Source organism: Thunnus thynnus, chromosome 8 (genome assembly GCF_963924715.1).
Source record: "Thunnus thynnus chromosome 8, fThuThy2.1, whole genome shotgun sequence".
NCBI lineage: Eukaryota > Metazoa > Chordata > Actinopteri > Scombriformes > Scombridae > Thunnus > Thunnus thynnus.
In genome coordinates, this window is record NC_089524.1 from 25360270 (window position 1) to 25379833 (window position 19564).

Genomic DNA, 19564 nt, shown 5'->3' on the forward strand with positions numbered 1-19564 from the left:
AGGACTGGAGGTTCTATTGTTGCACTTTATTTGAGTGTGAACCCATATTTGAAGGTCTATGACTGGAGGTACTGTTGTAGCATTTTGCTCAATTCTTGTGTGCAATTCTTGGAGTCTACAATCTAACAAAGAAAGATGAAGGTCTGCACACTGTAGCTCCCTTAGATGCAGTTTAATGAGACATCCACTAGTGACGTTTCAAGCCTCGTACATGCTCTTCTTCAGACTCAGACTCAGACTTCTGGGTGGGGTCTACAATCTAAAATCTCACCTAGGGCACCAACATAGTCAGGGCTGACCCTGGTTAGACTATTCAAAAATTAGACCATGCTTTCTACAATAGGGACTAAAACATTATAACTCTTCCAGATTACTAAGGCAATTTATGTCCAAAGGTTAACTGAATGAGTGAAAACTAAAAAAAAACACAAAAAGACACAAAAAAATCTGTCGAAACATTGATTTTATTGTGTGGAAAAATTACTTTCCAATACAAGGAGATAAAGGATTCTGGCAGTTTCTTTATATAATGAACAAATCCTATGAAAAGACCAAAAACAACAATGAATTGATCCTGTAGGTATATTGCCTGTGTGCCTTGCCTGATACATATTATTATATCTATGCCATAGAGCTCAATTGTCCAATAATCCATTGCTGTAAATAGTCCCTAACAAACAGGCCTTTGCTATTTACTCCTGTTTGACAAACCTTTGCTAAAATCTACAGTGCCCAACTGTTTAATAAAATTACTGAGCCTTAAAAATTAAACTAATTGTGACATCTTTAGTAGAAAAGAATGAACCTAAGTTCAGTATTAGACTGGTGTTGGTTGTCATCCTTTTGTTGAGTTTACTGACAATAAGAAAATATGCAAAACTCCAGCATTATCCTTTAAAACATTCCTGATATGAAAATAATCACAGCATTTATCCACCAAGCCATAATCTCGGGAATACTCATAAGGAAGTTTATTTTTCTATTTTTACTTTATCTTTATCGGTCAATGCTTTTATACACACAGTCAGAAGAAAACGGTCAAATGTACATTTATGGTAAAAACACAATTTCCCACGTCGCTTTGCGGTAAGGACAACAAAGATGGCGATTCAGCTCAGAGGTACTAGACGTGATGTGAATTGTCAAACGTACAACAGATGAGCTAAAGGACTGAAAACCCGCACAGCACTGCAGAAAAATCACCACTGCGGTGCAGCAACAGCACACTGACCTGTCTACGTCGGTAGATTAACAGACTAGATGCCCTCTCCGAAAGCAAAAAACCCCGGTCGCAGCGGAGGAAGCCCGGTGTTTGGCAGCTCCAACGGCCGCTACGAGTTCATGTCGCTGACGAAACCGCTAAACCGTTCCTCGACGCCGCCGCACCTCCTCCAGCGGCAGGGCTCCGACCCGACCACTGCCCGGCTCCGAGCCTCGGAGAGCCCCACTCGGCGCCGGGGCTCCAGCTCCTCCACCGGCTCGGGGAGCGGTCAGGGGATGCCGGAAGAGGACGGTATACGGATCAACCCCTCTTTCATCCGCGTAGCGCTCAGCTCGCTGCTCGCCATCGACCTGTGGCTGTCTAAGCGGCTGGGGGTGTGTGCCTGTGAGGACTCGTCCTGGGGCAGCGTGCGCCCGCTAATGAAACTGATAGAGATATCGGGACATGGCATCCCGTGGCTGGCTGGCACCGCCTACTGTCTGTACAAGAGTGACAGTGCTGCAGGACAAGAAGTCATGCTCAACCTCTTCATGGGTAAAACAACACTGCTGCTTGTCTTCCTTAATATGGTGTCACCCACTTCCTAACTGGGAATTCTCACACACACACACGTTTAAGTCACTTTTGGGGACATTACATAGACTTAAATTCATTTCCTGGATACGTACCCTAACCTTAACCACTGACTCAAAAATCAGCTTTTTCCCAATTTGGGACACGGCTTTTGTCTCCAATCGGACAAGCCCTCCCCAATGAACTGGTCTTTAGTTTGAAATATGTCCCCAAAAGTAGGCTAAGTCAGACTACATACACACAACTCTTGAGTCTATGCAGACAAGTTTATTGGCACTGCTGACATGCAGTATTTGTGTTTTTCTTTCAGTGACAGGTGACAGGTTATGAGACAGCAGGTCTGTCTCTAAGTCCATGTTTTCAGGTTGTTAGAGACGCTGTGAAGAATACTTTCTGCATCTTCTTCTGTGGTTTATCAGATTCATTGAGTCAAGATGTATAGCAGTGTTAAATTGTGATGAAACGATTAGTTGATGAATCAGCTACAGAAAATGAACTGACAATTCTGATAATTGAGTTATAGTTTTGCTGATGCACTCTCTTTCGTGTCATACTAAGTTCAATATTTTTTGGACTGTTGGGCAGATGAAACAAGACATTTGAAGATGTGAACTTGGGCTCTAGGAAATTGAAATGAGCATTTTTCACAGTTTTTTTTACCTTTAGTGTTTGCAGTGGTTGGTACTGTGGATGTTAACGTAGTATCAGAAGTTTAAATGTCATCTGACTATATTAAAGTGCTTGTCAGATGGTTGAATAATGTCTTAAACTCCCTCCTGACATCTTTTTGACTGCAGATGAGATGAATGCAGCCTAACTGAGAAAAAGAAAAGGCTGTTTTTAAGAGGAATTAAACTGTATAATGGACTGTGCAGCAGACGTGCCTCTCAGTGGTCATTTAATATTTACCAGTCGCCCTTCCTCCTGAATATCTGATGCAGGGCAGCAAGTGGCAGCCTCTGGTCCTCTACATTAAAGTTAGATGTGTCTTATCATGGATGCTTCTCAGCTGAGAAAGAGGAAAGCTTTATGATAATAGTATTAAATGTATGATTATGCAGGCAGCACCAAACCACTTTTCACTCTCACAAAAGATAACCAAGCTAACCATATGCTGCACAGCTGACCTGCTCCTGAGCAAGTCAAGTTTAGGCTACAGAACAAAATCACAAAAATCAAAAAAGGCCACTGTGTCCTTATAAAGGGCAAATATGAGCTGCAGTTTTTCTCCAGATATCATCATAGCACAGGTGTAAATGCTAAAATTAATGGAGGCTGAATTCCATTTAACTGTCACACTGTCAAGACTTACTGGGACACTTGAGTGGAACAGAGCCATCGTTAATGTTATTAGTAGCACCTGTGCTTTTCCTGCTGTGACAAGTCAAAGGCACGTTCCCGCTAAGTTGGTGAGGGCTTAGGGTTGTCCCACTATTAAATTGTCAAGTGCATGAGGGCTCTCTCATTGACATTTTGAGCCCTTTATGCACACTTCCTGTGCAAGTACGCATTGCTGCAGACTTTGCCTGAGGGAATTACCCTTAGTTCATAGCGTTGTGACGTTAAATCAGTGTTAAATACAGGATTACTACTTAGCAGGGGAAGCCTGGAAGTGTTAAAAAAAATGATAAACAAACTGGCATGTGGGTGTTCAGCCTGGCATAGTAGTGTTTACAAAGAAACACTACATTAACAAGGATTTAAGATGGTACATAAAAACAGATGAAATCAGAGGAATACAAGCAGAGGTTATATTACACACCTCGTTTATTCATCAACCATTTATTTAAATTTTTGCCTAATAATGCTGTTACCTTTCGTCCACTCTGTAAGGAAGACGTTCAAATCAGGCAGTCACTCCATTACTTGACTGTAGTGCATGTGATTATTTTATGGGATGGATTTTATACTTTGTTTAATATATTATGTGCTTTATGAGTGACTGGTTTTACTATTTTTGTCTTTCTATGTTTTTGTTTAAGTGAACCAATATATAAAGTATTGAAGTTTGAATCTTAGGTGCGTTGGCCATGAAGAAAGTCTCAAACCCACAATTGTATGTAACATGTTTTGTTACTTACCAGTTAAGTCCATGAGGATTCAGAGCTTAGGGATCTGGCCAGAGTGTCTGCTGTGAAAAAGACGTGTACCAGGGCATTGTTGTTTAATTACACCTGTGTTTGACAATTAGTTTGAAAGGTCTATCACTGTTAGGTTTTGTGAATCTGGATAACTCAAAACTACAGTGAACGCACTTTGTGAAACTTTTACGTCATATACTTTGTGCAAGAGACCAGGTAAACATTTGTCAAGGGCAATGCGTGAGTAATGGCACAAACTCAGTCTTGAAATACCACCAGAGGGGGCTGCAGCAAAGAATTCAAATCTTATGAATATATGGCTTTAACAAAATGAGTAATCTGCATGCATGTCTTCCTCTGTGGCTTATTCTGGTTACAATAATGTTCTGTGTGTTATAGGCAGGTTAGTCATGCATATAAACACCACAAAAAACATCACTGTGTGCCATCATGAGTCTACAGCACCCAGCAGCCATGTTCACCACTGGGGTTGACCTTTTATAGGCCGTGACACACAGTTGGTGGTTCTGATTATTTTCTATTATTCCAGTGAAAGGAACAAAGTTTTTAGTGCACTATTTCCCATAAAGCTGTGATGCAAAAATCTACCAATTACAGTATCATCTCTTTATGCCTCTAAATATTTAATTCCAGTGTCTCGTATCTGTTTGCCAAAGGCTTTTGCATTAATGTGACTACATTGCTGTTTCTTCATGCAGTGTAGCACTTCTTCTTCTTCATCTCCTCCTTTATGCTTCCAGGTCTGCTGTTGGACCTGGTCCTGGTCGCTATTGTCAAGGCTGTGGTGCGCCGCCGTAGGCCAGCGCATAACCGCATGGACATGTTCGCCACCTTCTCTGTGGACCGCTACTCCTTCCCTTCCGGCCATGCCACCCGCGCTGCCATGTGCGGGCGGTTCCTGCTGGCACACCTGGTGCTGGCCGCCCCCCTCAGGGTCCTCGTCCTGCTGTGGGCTAGCATGGTGGGGCTGAGCCGAGTGATGCTTGGCAGGCACAATGTGACTGATGTGATGTTTGGGTTCTGGATGGGCTATTGCCAGTATAACCTGGTGGAGATGCTTTGGCTCTCACCTCAAACCCTGCAGGGGCTACTGGGACAGTTAGCTTAACGTTGAGGACTGAAGGAGATGGAGATACTGTCTGTTTAAATCTTGATGGAAAGAGCTCCTGCACACGCTTTTGTCTTTAAGACAGATTTATAAGAAAAATGTCCTTTGACTAGAGAAGAGCACCCTGTCACACAGTTTTCTCCTGCTGTTTCATTACTCTAATACAGTAGCCTCCAAAAGTACAGGATTTTAATCAGAATAGACCAGAGAGGAACAAATCTAATCAGTTTACCTCCTGAAGCCACCTCACTCACCTCTACCACCCTTAGTGGCCTGAATCATGGGCAATATAAAGTGTATAAACAGTTCTAGACACTGAACATTATTTAAACTGCAAGTATATTTTTGCTACTAAGGGAATGTTAAGTTCAGTTCAGATATTTATTGTCCCACAAGAAGAAATTCTTTTTGCAGCAAGGCAGCATATAAACACAAACACAGGAAACAGTAAGACAGCTGAGTACATGTAAGTAAATTTAATCAAGTGGGGTCTATGAGCTCTCCACTTGTGGATCTGACTAGACACCCCCTATAATTTCACAGCACAGAGGAGAGGTTAAACAATGAATAATAATTATTATTATTAAATGAATAATAATTAACATGAATGCTTTACTTTGGAAAAAGAATTATAGCTATAATAATAGCTTATATACTTTATTCAGTTAATGTAGAGGCAAACTAGCCTGACATTGCCAGACTAATTCACACTAATTTGCAAATGCATATTAGGATTTCCAAGGGGCGATATCAACAGGCAGACCAAAATTCCTCTGCACACAACAGGATAGACCTACAACCAATCAGACCACGTTACTGCTAAACAGTACACTAAAATATGTTTGTGAAAACATTTGAGGCAACGCAGTAACAGAATCGTGATCCATATTTGATCAGCACTGCCTAGTTTGACAGTTTGATCTGAGTTTTGTGAGTCTGGTGTGTTGCGCTTTGTAGACTTTTTTCCTCAACTTTATTTACAACAGTTAAACTCAAACAAGAGACAACCCCCAGACCTGCAGACTGTCAGTCATCGTATCAAACACATCACCTGTTTGATAAATGGTTGTGAACCAGACAGTTCCAGGCCGGGTGGAAATCGTTTTGAATGTGGGGGCGGCCAGATGCATCTGCCAGAGCAAGTAAAACATGAGCTCAGCAGATACATCTGGTTCCCAGGCTATGATACTGTACTTTAACACTAATAGTATCAAGTAGAAACTAAATTTGACTAACTGTGTACAACTAGGATTTATATGCCTAGTTGTGTTACAGGTCACAAACAGTGTCCACACTGTTAGGCTCTTCCTTTAGGCCAGTTTTACCCACTGATTCAGGGTTCATGGGAGCAGCTTCCCCGACCTGTCTTCAGTTGTCGTCTTTCTGTAGCACAATTTCAAGGAACTGAGCTTGATATTAGCCTGTTGATTTGCCCGCCCAGCAGTTTATGCTGCTATTCCCCTCCAGTCCTCAAAGATCTTCTCTCCTTTCAAAAAGCACACTCAACTTTTACTTCACTCTTCCTCACAACGACATCTGATAGGATTAGACACTGTTGTGGATATTTTGAGTGATCATCAAAGTCATCTGCAACTTGGATGCTGTCTCTTTCCGTTCTGCCCCATGAAGGTCTGACCCTTAGTCTTTAACCTAAGCAGATCAGCCTACAATATGAAAAAATAGTCTAATTGGTTCACTTGTTTCTAAACAAGGAACTGCATTTTACCCGCGTCAGTTCAGGTCACGTTGCATGGAACTTCAAGTCACCATCACATCCTGGCTATGCATTCCACCTATCTGTGTTGTCTAGGAAAGCCCCCTCCGACCTTGGTGACAATGGTAATGCTGATTTACCCTTTATCAGAGAGGTTTGTGCTTTCCCCAAAACATCACAGACAGCTGGAGTCTGAAGGAGAGGAGAGAATATCTCCTTCCTGCATAAGATTTACAGTGTGACCTCAAAGCCCAGGCTTGACCCAATGTAACCCAATTCTTAACCCCATAGAGATGGAAAATTCCATAACAGACACTACATTGTTTCAAGGGGACTAACCCTGACCCTCATAAACATTAATTTCACCAATTTATTTCTCTATGTCATTCTCATTTATTTGACAGTATCACAGTTTCATTAATAATCAACCACATCAGATCACATACCACTGATTTACTAACTCAACTCTGATGGATTACATATGCTTAACCTCATTGTTATCATGTCATACACATAAACATAAACCAATCACTGTTGTCATTATATCAGATATGTGCTGTATATACGTCTAAGGTTTAGTATTTCAACACCAAATCACTACCTTTATTTACTAAAAATGTGTCTCCTTATAAAGGGAAAAACATCTGATGAGGGTCTAAAAACAGAAATGTCATAATTTTTAACAGTTTATTGCAATAAGCAGTGTGTGGGAGTCCTCTTCTCTAGGCATTGATAGTTTCAAATGATGTAACAAGGCTGAAGTCTCAGTAAAGTACTGACTTACTTTTACATTTGTAATATGAGGAAAGAAAGCTTTATATTGAATGGACTTGAGTCAAAGCAGTAGGGTGGTACATACTGTATCTTTACATCTTCATTGTTAAGTAGTGAGCCATCCATTCACTAAAGACAACGTGCCAAACTGAAGAAAGATCACCACAGTCTGGCTTGGTTTATGTTGAAGTTACAGATTGGTAAGAAGAGAGAAATTACAATTGAATGATGATGATAATAAGATTAACAGCTATGACTTGTGAGCGGTAGCAATCACAGCCGATCGATCCATCCAGTGTGATGCAGATGTATGGGTGATTAAAAACATATCAGTGCTCACGGGGAACTCTAAGATATGTTCCGTTTAGTTGATGGGTTTCCATCACCTCAAATTTTGTTCATAGAAGTGGCAACTTGCTAACATTTTGCACTGTGAAACCATTCCTAAAGACACTGGCATTGTACTTTTCTTCCATTATTTTGCTCCAGCCATGTTTCCAAGCACTGCAATAATTTTAACCTCACAGACCAGAATAGATTATTCATTAGTAGATTTTTGACACCATAATACCAGAATGTAAAACTACGCACGTCATTCCCTTTCAGAGTCTTGGTAGCATGCAGTTTTTTATTTGGGCTAGTGAGGGCATGTTAACTGTTTAATTTGTTATGTAACAGCCTGGTATACTGCCAGGCTTCATGGATCAGTGACCAGAATTGGAAGGTACTGAAAACTTTATTCCCTGCCGCATGTTGACCTACTGACTGAATCTGATTTTGTGTGCGTGTGCGTGTGCGTGTGCGTGTGTGTGTGTGTGTGTGTGTGTGTGTGTGTGTGTGTCTTTAGGTGCATGCACTATTTCCCAGAAGCAGCATGTTTGATGATTAATCCACTGATAGACCTACTGACTGAATGCCAGTCTGAGATCCAACATTAATGTTAAAACTTCCAAGTGACGCCAGCGGTCAAGATGTTGTAACACAGATGTGTGTTTGACGTTAGCACGGTCTTAGAGTCTGTTGACCCATATGTAAGCGATTAAAAGTTGCTGTGTAATGTTTTGTGCCCTTGGCTGTGACATGTGTAGTTAAAACTGATCTGATATTGCTTTTAATAACCAGAAAATCATTTTAAAACAAAGTCAGACAACCAAATCTGAAAAGCTTGTGACTTTTTGGGGGGATGTGTTGTTCAAGAAATAATTTCACTGATTTTAAACTAACCATGAGAATCAGTATATTAGCCTACGTACTGTACACGTCATCAGGCTTTTTATTTTCAGTGAACTGGCAAGTGAATCAAAATTAACAGTCAAGCCAAAGGGCAACTTCCCACCTTAAACCTGAGTTTTATGGTCAGTCCAGTATCATAACATGTAACTGTGGAGCTTAATCCAATACTTGATGTTGGACTGGGCCTAAAAAGATTTAAAGTAAAGGAAGTGTTGTGCATGTTTTACTGCTACTGATCCATTCATTCACTATGGTCTCCTGGCTGAGTGACTCCAGGCACATCTCTAGACTTTGTGTGTGTGTGTGTGTGTGTGTATGTATGTGTGAGAGAGAGAGACCTGACCACTTCTTGCTTACTTAACACACTTACATTAGAACTGCCAGAAACTACAACTTGTTCATCTGCAGGTGCATCCTAATTTCTGTTTATTGATCAACTTGATTTGTACATTAATCAGGACTTTATATATATGGTTTCTGTGTGAATGTATTTCAACTTATTACAATCTTTTGACAGAAAGAATGTTTAGTTCTCATGTCTGTAGTTTTTACTAAAATTGTACTTTACTTTCTGAAAGGTTTTTGACTGTGGCTTGTTTGGACCAGATCCAGGTATCAGGTTTGAAATAACATAATTTAACAGACTGTTCCCTGGTACACTGCCCCAATTGTAGACTGTTTCATTGACCTATAACATGCTGTGCATTCTGCAATAATTGACCAATGAGCTTCCCTGTGTGAGCGATAAGACGACCAGCGAGAGGTGGTAGCTTCCAGCCCTTTTTATTTCATGACGCTTCTGTGATAAATCTAAATATGCTGGATAGTGAACTTTGCAACAAAATGATTTTTATGGTTATTTTTTGTGTTGTTTTTCATGTTGACAATGAGAAGAAACTTAAACTTAAGAAAAATATGTTTATCACAATGACTACAGGCACAATATATTTATGTGTGTTATGAGTAGATGTTGCACATTCCACATGTCACCTGTTTACTCTCAAGCAAAAAAAAACACCAGTATCAAGAGAGATACATTTTGTTTGTTTATTAAGTTATTGAGTATTGAAAAAATGTCACATCAAGCTCTAAAATTATGAAATGTCTTGGTTGCACAGTGTCAAACATGAATCAATAATGTTCACTGCACTCAGTTTTGCCTGCTTATACACTATAAATGATATTGTGTGTTTTACTGTATAGACGTTATATTTATGTATCTTAATGTATATACATATGCCTGTATGGTCATGTGATTATACTGTGTTATGTTCAATGAATTTGAGTGTTATAGCAGTTATTCATGAATGATTTGATTGTAATTATTATTTTTAATTAAATGGGGAACAAAACAAATTGTTGCATGTCATGTATGACAGATAGATGGATGGATAGATAGATAGATTGACGTGTACGATCTTTGTTACTCAGTTACTCATCAGCACTCTTCCATATTCCACCCACTTGATTTAACTCAGATGACACAAATTGAACTTTAGTCAAAGTTAAACCTATTGGATTTGGGTCAACACAGTTAACCTTGATAGTTGCCTTTTTCGGGCAGGATGGGAAAAAAAAAAAGAAACCGTCAAAGTATAAAAGTCTGTTCTTTGATAATGCTCGTCCCACTTGACCGGCACTCGAAGCCAACATACACGAATCAAGGTAAGAAGGAAAGCTCATATTCTTGTAGTTCTGGTTTATTCTACTGCAGAGTGATGGTAGTTTTAGTGCCGCTGTACAGATAGTTGGTAATATTTTAGTGAGATGATTTATGTGGCTTACTGATGTGCATATTATTAAACTGCAACATGACTATGACTGAAGACAAACTTAGAAAATAAATACATTTTCTAAAAGAAAAAAAACAGCAGAACACAAAATTTTAGCTTTTGCTTTTGCTCTTCATTCTACTTCTAAGACCTGAGAAGGTTTTATTATTGACAGATTAAGGGTCATTATGTAAAGAACATAAGCGCAGATTAGAGTTCAGAAATGTAAGGGCTAGATCATTAATTGCTTTATACTGTATGCAATCAGAAATATCTTAAAAGCAATTCCATGATCCAGTGCAATTGCTAGTGGGAGGCAGTGCAAAGATGTGACAATGTCTGATCTTTATTGTTCTTATGTCACAAATTTGTAGTTATATTCTTGTTTCTGATGAAATTGATCAACAATTTTGTCTGTATTACTAAACACTCTATAGCGGTCTAATATTCCTCTGTAATAGAACATCTATATGCTATCTTACACCTTTTTCCTTCCACTTCTTTGCCCTTTTTTCCTGTTGCAGTTCCATCATGGTGCACAGAGTAGCAGTGATCGGGGCAGGCCCCTCTGGTCTGACCAGCATAAAGGCTTGTCTGGATGAGGGCATGGAGCCAACCTGCTTTGAGAGCAGTGATGACATGGGTGGACTGTGGAAGTTCAAGGCAAGACTTTGATCTCGAAAACTGTTGACAATATTTTTTTCTCTTTTTAGGCTTAAATTTACTTATAACATCGGATGAACTGGACTAAGCTGCTGTCAGTCTTACCATAATTTCTTAACATCTGTCCTTTGAAATCACATCTCCACAGGAAGTGTCGGAGCCCGAAAGAGCCAGTATCTACCGTTCCCTCACCATCAACATCTCCAAGGAGATGATGTGCTACAGTGACTTCCCCATCCCCGCTGATTACCCCAACTACATGCACCACTCCAAAATCCTAAATTACTTCAGGATGTATGCGGAACACTTCAAACTGCTGCAACACATTCGCTTCCAGGTAACAAGATTTACAAAGAACAAGGAAGACGATGTGGTTTGTTAGATATTTTTGCTACTGTTTGAAAGATATCTACAAATTATTATCTGCATGTTAATATTTCAGACCTCAGTGAAGAGTGTCAAACAGAGACCAGATTTCTCTCGCACTGGTCAATGGGAAGTGGTGACTGAGAGCAGAGATGGACAGGTTGAGAGTCACGTCTTTGATGCAGTGATCTGCTGCTCCGGTCACTACACCTACCCTAACATGCCACTCAAAGACTTTCCAGGTAAAGACACATCTAACATATCTTGTGCTTGATGTTATTACCAGGCTTTCATTAAAATGAGGCTGATTTTGCATTCAGTGTTGAAACAACAGCTACAACAGCTTTGTAGGATCAGGATGTTCTTCCCTTCTTGCTCTTGATTCCAACATTTGTCCCAGTACAGAAAAATATAATATATTCTGCTGTGTTGCAGGAATTGAGACATTTGAGGGAAAATACTTTCACAGCTGGGACTACAAGGGGCCTGAAGACATGTACGGGAAGAGAGTGGTGGTCATTGGCATCGGTAACTCAGGAGGTGACATTGCTGTGGAGGGCAGCAGAGTTGCAGAGGAGGTTGGGACATTCTTTGTGATTACACTCATTCTCTTAACTGAAATTAAAACTTTTTTTTACTATAGCAGACATATCTGCTCTGTAAATAATAAGAGAAATACGAGAATAAGAGAAATTCTTTAATTTCATGATTGTGCCCTCTAGTTTTGCATTATTTCGATGAGATGCCGTTCTGTTATCCATCTACGTAGCTGGAGCAGGTGGACTCCTTATTTCGATGCAGCAAATCAAATCTTGAATAAAGTGTTAATGTGGCATCAATCATGGGCAGAGCAAATGGTCACACTGAGCCTGATAGCATCCTGCTACACAACGCAAGAGCCACAGACTCTGAACAACAACCCGCATTAGCTTTACTACTAAAGTCTCCTTCTTATCTAACTTACAAACATGAATACATGTCTTGTCCTGAATCTTAGCTAGTTGACCGAGCCGCCAAACAAACATTCACTGGTGAAAAGTGCACCGCTAATGTCAGTTAGCAGGCAAGATAGCTAATTAACTACTCAGTTGCAGCACATTAAACTGCATGAAAACATACCTGAAAATGTTTCTTTGGTCCCATTAGATGCTGGTTTGGTCATCACTCTTCAAAATCCCTGTTAGCAAAACACTGTCTGTCCATGACTTGTAGCTACAGCACTTTGTTTACTTTGTCTCCTGTTCCGTATGGTGTAACACCGGTAAACTGCCAGCAAATGTCAATGAAGCAGACTCTGACACACAGCTGAGACAAAAAAGAGCATTTCAGATATTTTTCCAAAGACATATTTTCTTCATTCTAATAATACGGAACTATTAACAATACATTTAAAATGTGATTTCAGTTGGACTTTTAAGACATCACAAGACATCTTCAAGATCATTCATTGATGTTGTTTTTGTGCCTATCTCTCTCCTACACTCTTCTCTGGGCTCCACAGATGTATCTGAGCACTCGTCGTGGTGCCTGGGTCATCCGTCAGGTGTCTGACAATGGCCTGCCAGTGGACATGAAGTACAACACACGTTTTGTCCACATCTTGTTCCAGCTGTTGCCAATGAACATCCTCAACTGGATTGGCGAGAAAAAACTCAATGCCATGTACGACCACACCATGTATGCCCTCAAACCCACACACAGGTAAGGTATTTCTGTTTCCTCATGCTTTTAATACAAACATTATGGTTTATACTAATGCATTCAGGACCACACAGTATAATATAGTATGACAGTATATTCTCCCATTGTTGCTGAAGTGTGCAGGCAAAAAAGTCAATCATTACACTGCATTATGATGAAAGGTGTGTCTAATCTGTGGATGTACAGCTCCACTCTCATTCTGTCATTGTCATCAAAATATCTTAAACTCTCCCTTGTCGTCCACTTTCCCCTCCTCCGCTGCCCCTCACCTCTACAGGCTCTTCAGTCAGATCCCAGTGATCAACGACGACCTGCCTTTAAAGATTCTGGCTGGGTCAGTCGTCATCAAACCAAACGTCAAGGAGATCCGTGGCTCCACTGTGGTGTTTGATGATGGCAGCATTGTGGAAAAGGTCAGAGAACTGTGTGGATCCCCTCAAGAGTCTTCTTATACTTCAAGCTAAATCTAAAATCTCTAACTTATCTCTTTATCTGTCTGTGCTACAGGTGGATACGATTGTGTTCGCTACAGGTTATAACTATGATTTCCCTTACTTGCCAAGCAATGCTATGTACAAGTCTGGACACCGTATGGGTCTGTACAAGCATGTCTTTCCCCCCAACATGGAGCATCCCACTCTGGCTGTGGTGGGTTTCATCCATGCCCTTGGAGCCATTATGCCTCAGGCTGAAATGCAGGCCCGCTGGGTCACACGTGTCTTCAAAGGTGAGGCCACATGTCTGTTTCATGTCAGCATGTCACTGTGGTTCAATTAGCAATACTCACACACAAAAAGGTTGAATGGTTATCACATCGTAATGGCATTTTAGCTCATATCCGAAAAACATACACAATGTATCACCTGCTACTAGTCTCGATTCTTTCCGGGCACATGTCAGTCTACAGTATTTACCTCAGCGCTCTGTCTTTTGCCCTTCAGGACATAAAAAGCTGCCCTCAAATCAGGCCATGATAAAGGCTGTTGATAATGACACCAAGGACATCGAGAAAAGGTAAAGCTCTCAATATTTCTGTTTCTTATTATTTGTTGCAACCAGCGTTGTCCCTTTTTCTGTTAGGTCCTTTCAGAGAAAATGAATGCTCACACTCACATATCCTCTCTCAATCCTCTCAATCCCCACAGCTACATTGTGTCAAAGTTGACACCGCTGCAGGTGGACTTTGTTTCCTACATGGACAACATAGCTGGAGAGATCGGAGTGAGGCCAAGTCTCCCCTGGCTCTTTTTCACAGACTACCCCCTGTATAAGAAGGTACTGTGGGGACCTGTCACAGCCTACCAGTACCGCTTGATGGGACCAGGGAGATGGGAGGGCGCCCGCAGAGCAATCTTCACTCAGTTTGATCGCATGTACCAGCCCCTAAAAACCAGAAAGGTCTGAAATGAATGTTGTACATAATCTTTACATGTAATGTTAAATATACATACTGTATAGTCCTACATTATCTGAACATGGAGTACTGTATAAGTATGAGTGTCTGACCATTTAGCCAAATGTAAGCGTAATCATCTCCCTCCTGTCTCTTCCAGATGGAGGAACCACAGGCCTCCATCACTGGCCGCCTGTTCAAGTTCAGCCTGACCGTCATGGCCGGAGGAGCTGCCGTCTACTACATCCATACTCGCAACCCGACTGCCATCCCCACCCTCCTGTCCAACCTCCGCCCACAAACAGTCTGAACATGCTGCATCAGTCAAATGATGTGAAGAGATTTCTCAAACACACAAACTAAATACCAAATTCACTGTTTCTAGATCCTCTAGTTCAGTATACTGCTGTTTGGCTTGTGATTGTTGGAATGATTATTAATGCAAGAGATATCACTGTATCTATGTAGTTAGTCTATTTAAATGCAGAGCCTTGTCGGGTGAAAAAAAAAGTTCAAATGCAAATGCAACTATTTTACATGAACAAAATATGTCATGAAGGAAATGTAACACATCCTGGTTTACATATATTATCAACATGTCCACCAGAGGCCTGAGAGTTTGAGGGTATATATATATATAGATTTACTGAATTGTTAAAGGTCAAGAATAACTAAGTTAACCATTCTTATATAGGTCATATTTAACTTTCAGTAACAGTGAATGTGAATGTGTTTTTTCTGTGTGAAACAACAATATATGCTGTATATTAAACATCTCATCTGAGTGTCATCTTGTCTCAAGCCTTATTGAAATCATAATTGAATATTAGGCATACTGTTCAAGTGACTATACATTAAATAAAAGTTATTTGAGATTAACCTTCTGAAGACTTTACTTACACATAACTGAAACAAAAGAAGTTAAAAAAAAAAAACTGGTTCCACATTAGCACACTGTCTTTCCCTGATGTCCTCCTCTTAGTGAGTCCCCTAGTGATGAAACTTGTGATATACAAAAAGTAAGCAAAGTGCAAAGGAGTCCCGGGGTCCCCAAATCACTAAATGCACCCCTGTGTATGTGGAAACAGTTTTTTTTTTACACACCCTGTGATAGAAGAGACAGCTTTGCACTTTCACATGGTCTGCAAATTAAACTGGGCACACAGTCTGGGAGGCAGCATGCTGTCAATCATTTATCCAGGTGGAGTCGTGCACGCCAGTTAACGCCACACAAACAGCTTCACTTACAGTCTGGTTACAGTGTCACATACAGTCACTGCTCAAACAAATCAATACCACAGAAAAATATTATTGTCCTATTGGACCAAATAATACTCAACAACTTGTTGCCATATATATATATATATATATATATATATATATATATATATATATATAGTTGCACAGTTGCAATAGAGAGAAGCAAACCCATACAATGCAAAGTGCAAAAAAATCAAGAAGGTTATAAGTCTAGACATCAAAAAGGCAAGAAGATACTTGTTTTTGGCCGAGCAAATTACATCCAGAAGGGTTTCAGTGCTCTCACAGCAAGATAACCTTTGGTCCTCTTTCTTAACCGGCAGACAGACGTTTTATGACAGAAGCTGTGATTATGGGTTTCTGAGCAGGAACCTGTGAGTCCAATACAGAAAAATATGGACTAAACTATGCAGACCATAATATATAATCAGCACTATTTTGTAATGAAATCTCAAATGTGATGCAAACCAGTGCAGGGATGCTACAATGGAGGATATACAGCATGATCTTGAATCAGGTGAAGGAGACAATATGCTTTACAATTTACACTCTCTTGTTCGTGCATGTGTATCTGAGCACTCGGTACTTGGGTCATACGTCAGGTGTCTGACAAGTGGACAGGTTCAATACACGCTAGCATAAAGCTAAGTTTGAGTGCGATAGGACATAGGTGCCAACAGGCAGTGTACAGAGGCGATGCATAGTGTGCATAGATTGTATAGAAGTAGATTTTTTTTTCCTTCAATCCATCAGTGCAGAGGTGTTTGCGAAAGAGCTGGGTCTTTAGTCTTTTGTCAAAGATTGAGAGGGAGTCTTTGAATCAAACAGAGTTTGGTTACTTGTTCCACCACCGGGGAGCTACAGAAGAGAGGAGTCTGGCCGGTGACTTAAGGCCCTGTTGTGGTGGTTGTACCAGGCGCCATTCACTGGCAGAGCGTAGTGAGTTGGATGGAGTGTAGACCTGAATGAGGGAGTTCAGGTAGGCGGGAGCTGTTTTAGTTCCTGTTTTGTAAGCGAGTATCAGGGTTTTGACTTTGATGTGGGCAGCAACAGGGAGCCAGTGGAGGGATATGTTTGTTGTGCTGTTCTGGGGCTGGTAAAGACCAGACATGCCGCCGCCTTCTGGATCATCTGCAGAGGTTTGACCGTACATGTGGGCAGGCCTACCAGTAAGGAGCTGCAGTAGTCAATGTGTGATGTTACAAGAGCCTGTAGTAGGAGTTGTGCTGCATGCTCAGACAGGACAAACCGGCATGACCGAGCAATCGAGGCCACGTGACCCTTAAATGCTGTAAAACTTTTGAATGCAACTTAACATGTGGATACCTTGTTCATTATAATCATAATTGTGTGTCACATACTGTAATGCACGTTTAATGCAGTTGGTAACATTGTCACCAGCAAGTGATCATGACTGTCACTGTAACCAGTTTTACAGTAATATACTGGCAACATTGTTGCCATTAGAATACAGTGATGACCACTATTTTTCTCTGTTCAAAGTGATATTTTAGCAGGTAACATGTTCACCAAATCAAATAATCATGTTTTACTTAAATGGCATTGAATAGAAGATGAATGCAAACAAATTATTTTATGATTGTATAACGAATGTGTTGACTGCACTTGGTCTTTCTTACAGCTGGCTTAGTGTGCAGTCATCGCTTTAAATTATGTTATTACTGTAACCAGCACCTAGTCTCTGGTGTGCATTCACCAGACAACTCTTGCCAAATATAGAAACAGTAACCATACTGTGTGGTCAAATTTTTTAAAGTCTGTTTTGAAACAATACATGCTCATACAGTATGTGCATTATACAGTGAGGTATTACTCACTGTATTAATTTACTCTCTTCTTATGGGCCTAATGCGACTCCAAGGTAAGTGATGGGGGACAGAATAAACCGTCCTCAATCTGTGCAGTCTGATGTTCACCTGGGGCTAGTGTGTGGCTTCAGTCAAATCAATCTTATAGACCTACGGCCTTTTAGTACAAAATGTCCAACTCTGAGTTCATATATCCACTAAAGCTCAGAGAAAAACTGAAAACAACACTGTCCAATGAAACACAAAGAAGGGAATTTTTAAACGGTATAGGAATACTGAGGTCCATGCATGAAGTGCAGTTCATTATCTTTTTGCCCTTTTATGCTGTGTAACCCATTGTATCAAATCGGTATAGTGTAAATAGCAGTTATCATTAAGTGTCAATTTCCTTTGTCTAAGTTGGACCATGCAGACATTGATCACATTTGTTGTTACTTCCTACTGAGTGGAATAGGGAAACTCAACACTTTGCTCATTTTCCATCTTCACACTTGGACAGTGAAAAAAGACAAAGGAAACAAAGGGATGGGACCAGCCACCTTATATTTCACACTAAACCACCTGAGAGTCTTTGTTTTGAGGTACATGAAGCTGGAGACACGTACACTGTACAGATTTATTAGAAGTGAGATGGTGAGGAGTTGCTTCTTAACCAACTTTAATTACTTTTATTATGTCTGTAAAGAAAAATGTCGAAAAAGCAAAAGCGTGAAAACTTCAGCATGTGATAGATAATGAAATAATTTCATTTAATAATAAACATAATGCAGTAAATCTAAATATTGTTACAATCCAAAACCGAATAATGATATGTATAAAAATTTAATTGAATCAGCTTTGGAAACATGATATAAATCCTTTTGAACACTAGGTGGCCATTTTTATCCAGCATCCATTCCTCAGGCAGGGTGAAGGCAGTCAGGAAGACCTGCACAGGTATACTGTGTTCTTTATATTTTATGTATATGATGAGTTGGAATGTGAGTTCATGTGTCAAAATTGCTTTATAGTAAATGTGTTTTACCTTCAGTTCTACTGTGAGGGAGGACTTGTTCCATGTATATTAATAATTGTATCAATCAGGTCAATAATGAGTGAATAATTTATGAAGTAAATATAATGCTATATGATGTTTATTCATCAGGATGGTTAGATATCCAGATCAAAGTTAGGAAACAGAATCTTCCTCTTCTACTTTAACTTTCCTTTGCAGTCTCTTGTTGTTTTGCAGAACACAGCATTCTGCTGCAGGATATTTGGAGTATTTTCCGTTCCACCAAACAGGGTTAAAGTCCCTCCCCCGCAGTACTGTTTAACTGATTAGTTGATAAGCAACAGTTCAGCTCATATGAATTTACAAGCTGTTTAACATCTGATCGCAGCTGCACAGGACGTCAGGATCAGCTTAAAGGAGGAAGAAGAAGGTGAGAGTTCCTGACACATATTTCAGACTTCAACAATAAGAGACCTGTTTGATTGCCCCCTACCAATAATGGGTCACTTTACATGCAGGGACACACATTCTGTGCTTGTAAACTAATTTAGTTCCTCAATATTCCTATGAGTTTTAAAATAGTTAATGATTTGAGATAACTGACAGTGCTTCATTTTTTAACTGTTCTTAGGGAGTTATAAAAACACAAAACTTGGCTTTGCTGGAAAGAATCCTGTTACTCTGTGCTTGGGTGTTGAAGGGAAGAGACAAGAGAAAACGTCACTGTTTCAACTACTCATTTAATTTGTCTCTGATTTATTAAAGTGGTCTAACACTCAGCTTCTGCAGCATGCTTCAGGTTAAAGGTGCAGTGTGTAGAATGTTGTGGCATCTAGTGGAACAGACTTGGCAGAGATGGA

The 19564-nt window shown here is 40.2% G+C and overlaps 2 protein-coding genes across 2 annotated transcripts; both read left to right on the forward strand.

Annotated features, from left to right (window-relative positions):
* Window positions 1-1103: 1103 nt before the first annotated feature.
* plpp6 (phospholipid phosphatase 6) lies at window positions 1104-9789 on the forward strand. Its single transcript, XM_067597465.1, has 2 exons — window positions 1104-1756; window positions 4638-9789. The coding sequence occupies exons 1-2, from the start codon at window positions 1261-1263 to the stop codon at window positions 5003-5005; spliced, it is 864 nt and encodes a 287-aa protein (XP_067453566.1). The 5' UTR covers window positions 1104-1260; the 3' UTR covers window positions 5006-9789.
* A 510-nt stretch (window positions 9790-10299) lies between these two features.
* Window positions 10300-15500, forward strand: LOC137188073 (flavin-containing monooxygenase 5-like). The gene is made up of 11 exons (XM_067597462.1): window positions 10300-10391; window positions 11023-11161; window positions 11310-11498; window positions 11604-11769; window positions 11963-12105; window positions 13029-13228; window positions 13506-13641; window positions 13736-13955; window positions 14170-14242; window positions 14374-14626; window positions 14782-15500. The coding sequence occupies exons 2-11, from the start codon at window positions 11030-11032 to the stop codon at window positions 14929-14931; spliced, it is 1662 nt and encodes a 553-aa protein (XP_067453563.1). The 5' UTR covers window positions 10300-10391; window positions 11023-11029; the 3' UTR covers window positions 14932-15500.
* Window positions 15501-19564: the final 4064 nt, after the last annotated feature.

Coding starts and splice junctions, on each gene's coding strand:
- LOC137188073 (XM_067597462.1), top strand. CDS start 11,030: ATGGTGCACAGAGTAGCAGTGATCGGGGCAGGCCCCTCTGGTCTGACC. Junction 12,106..13,028: donor GCAGCAGAGTTGCAGAGGAG/GTTGGGACATTC, acceptor TGGGCTCCACAG/ATGTATCTGAGCACTCGTCG. Junction 13,956..14,169: donor GGTCACACGTGTCTTCAAAG/GTGAGGCCACAT, acceptor TTTGCCCTTCAG/GACATAAAAAGCTGCCCTCA.
- plpp6 (XM_067597465.1), top strand. CDS start 1,261: ATGCCCTCTCCGAAAGCAAAAAACCCCGGTCGCAGCGGAGGAAGCCCG. Junction 1,757..4,637: donor CATGCTCAACCTCTTCATGG/GTAAAACAACAC, acceptor TTATGCTTCCAG/GTCTGCTGTTGGACCTGGTC.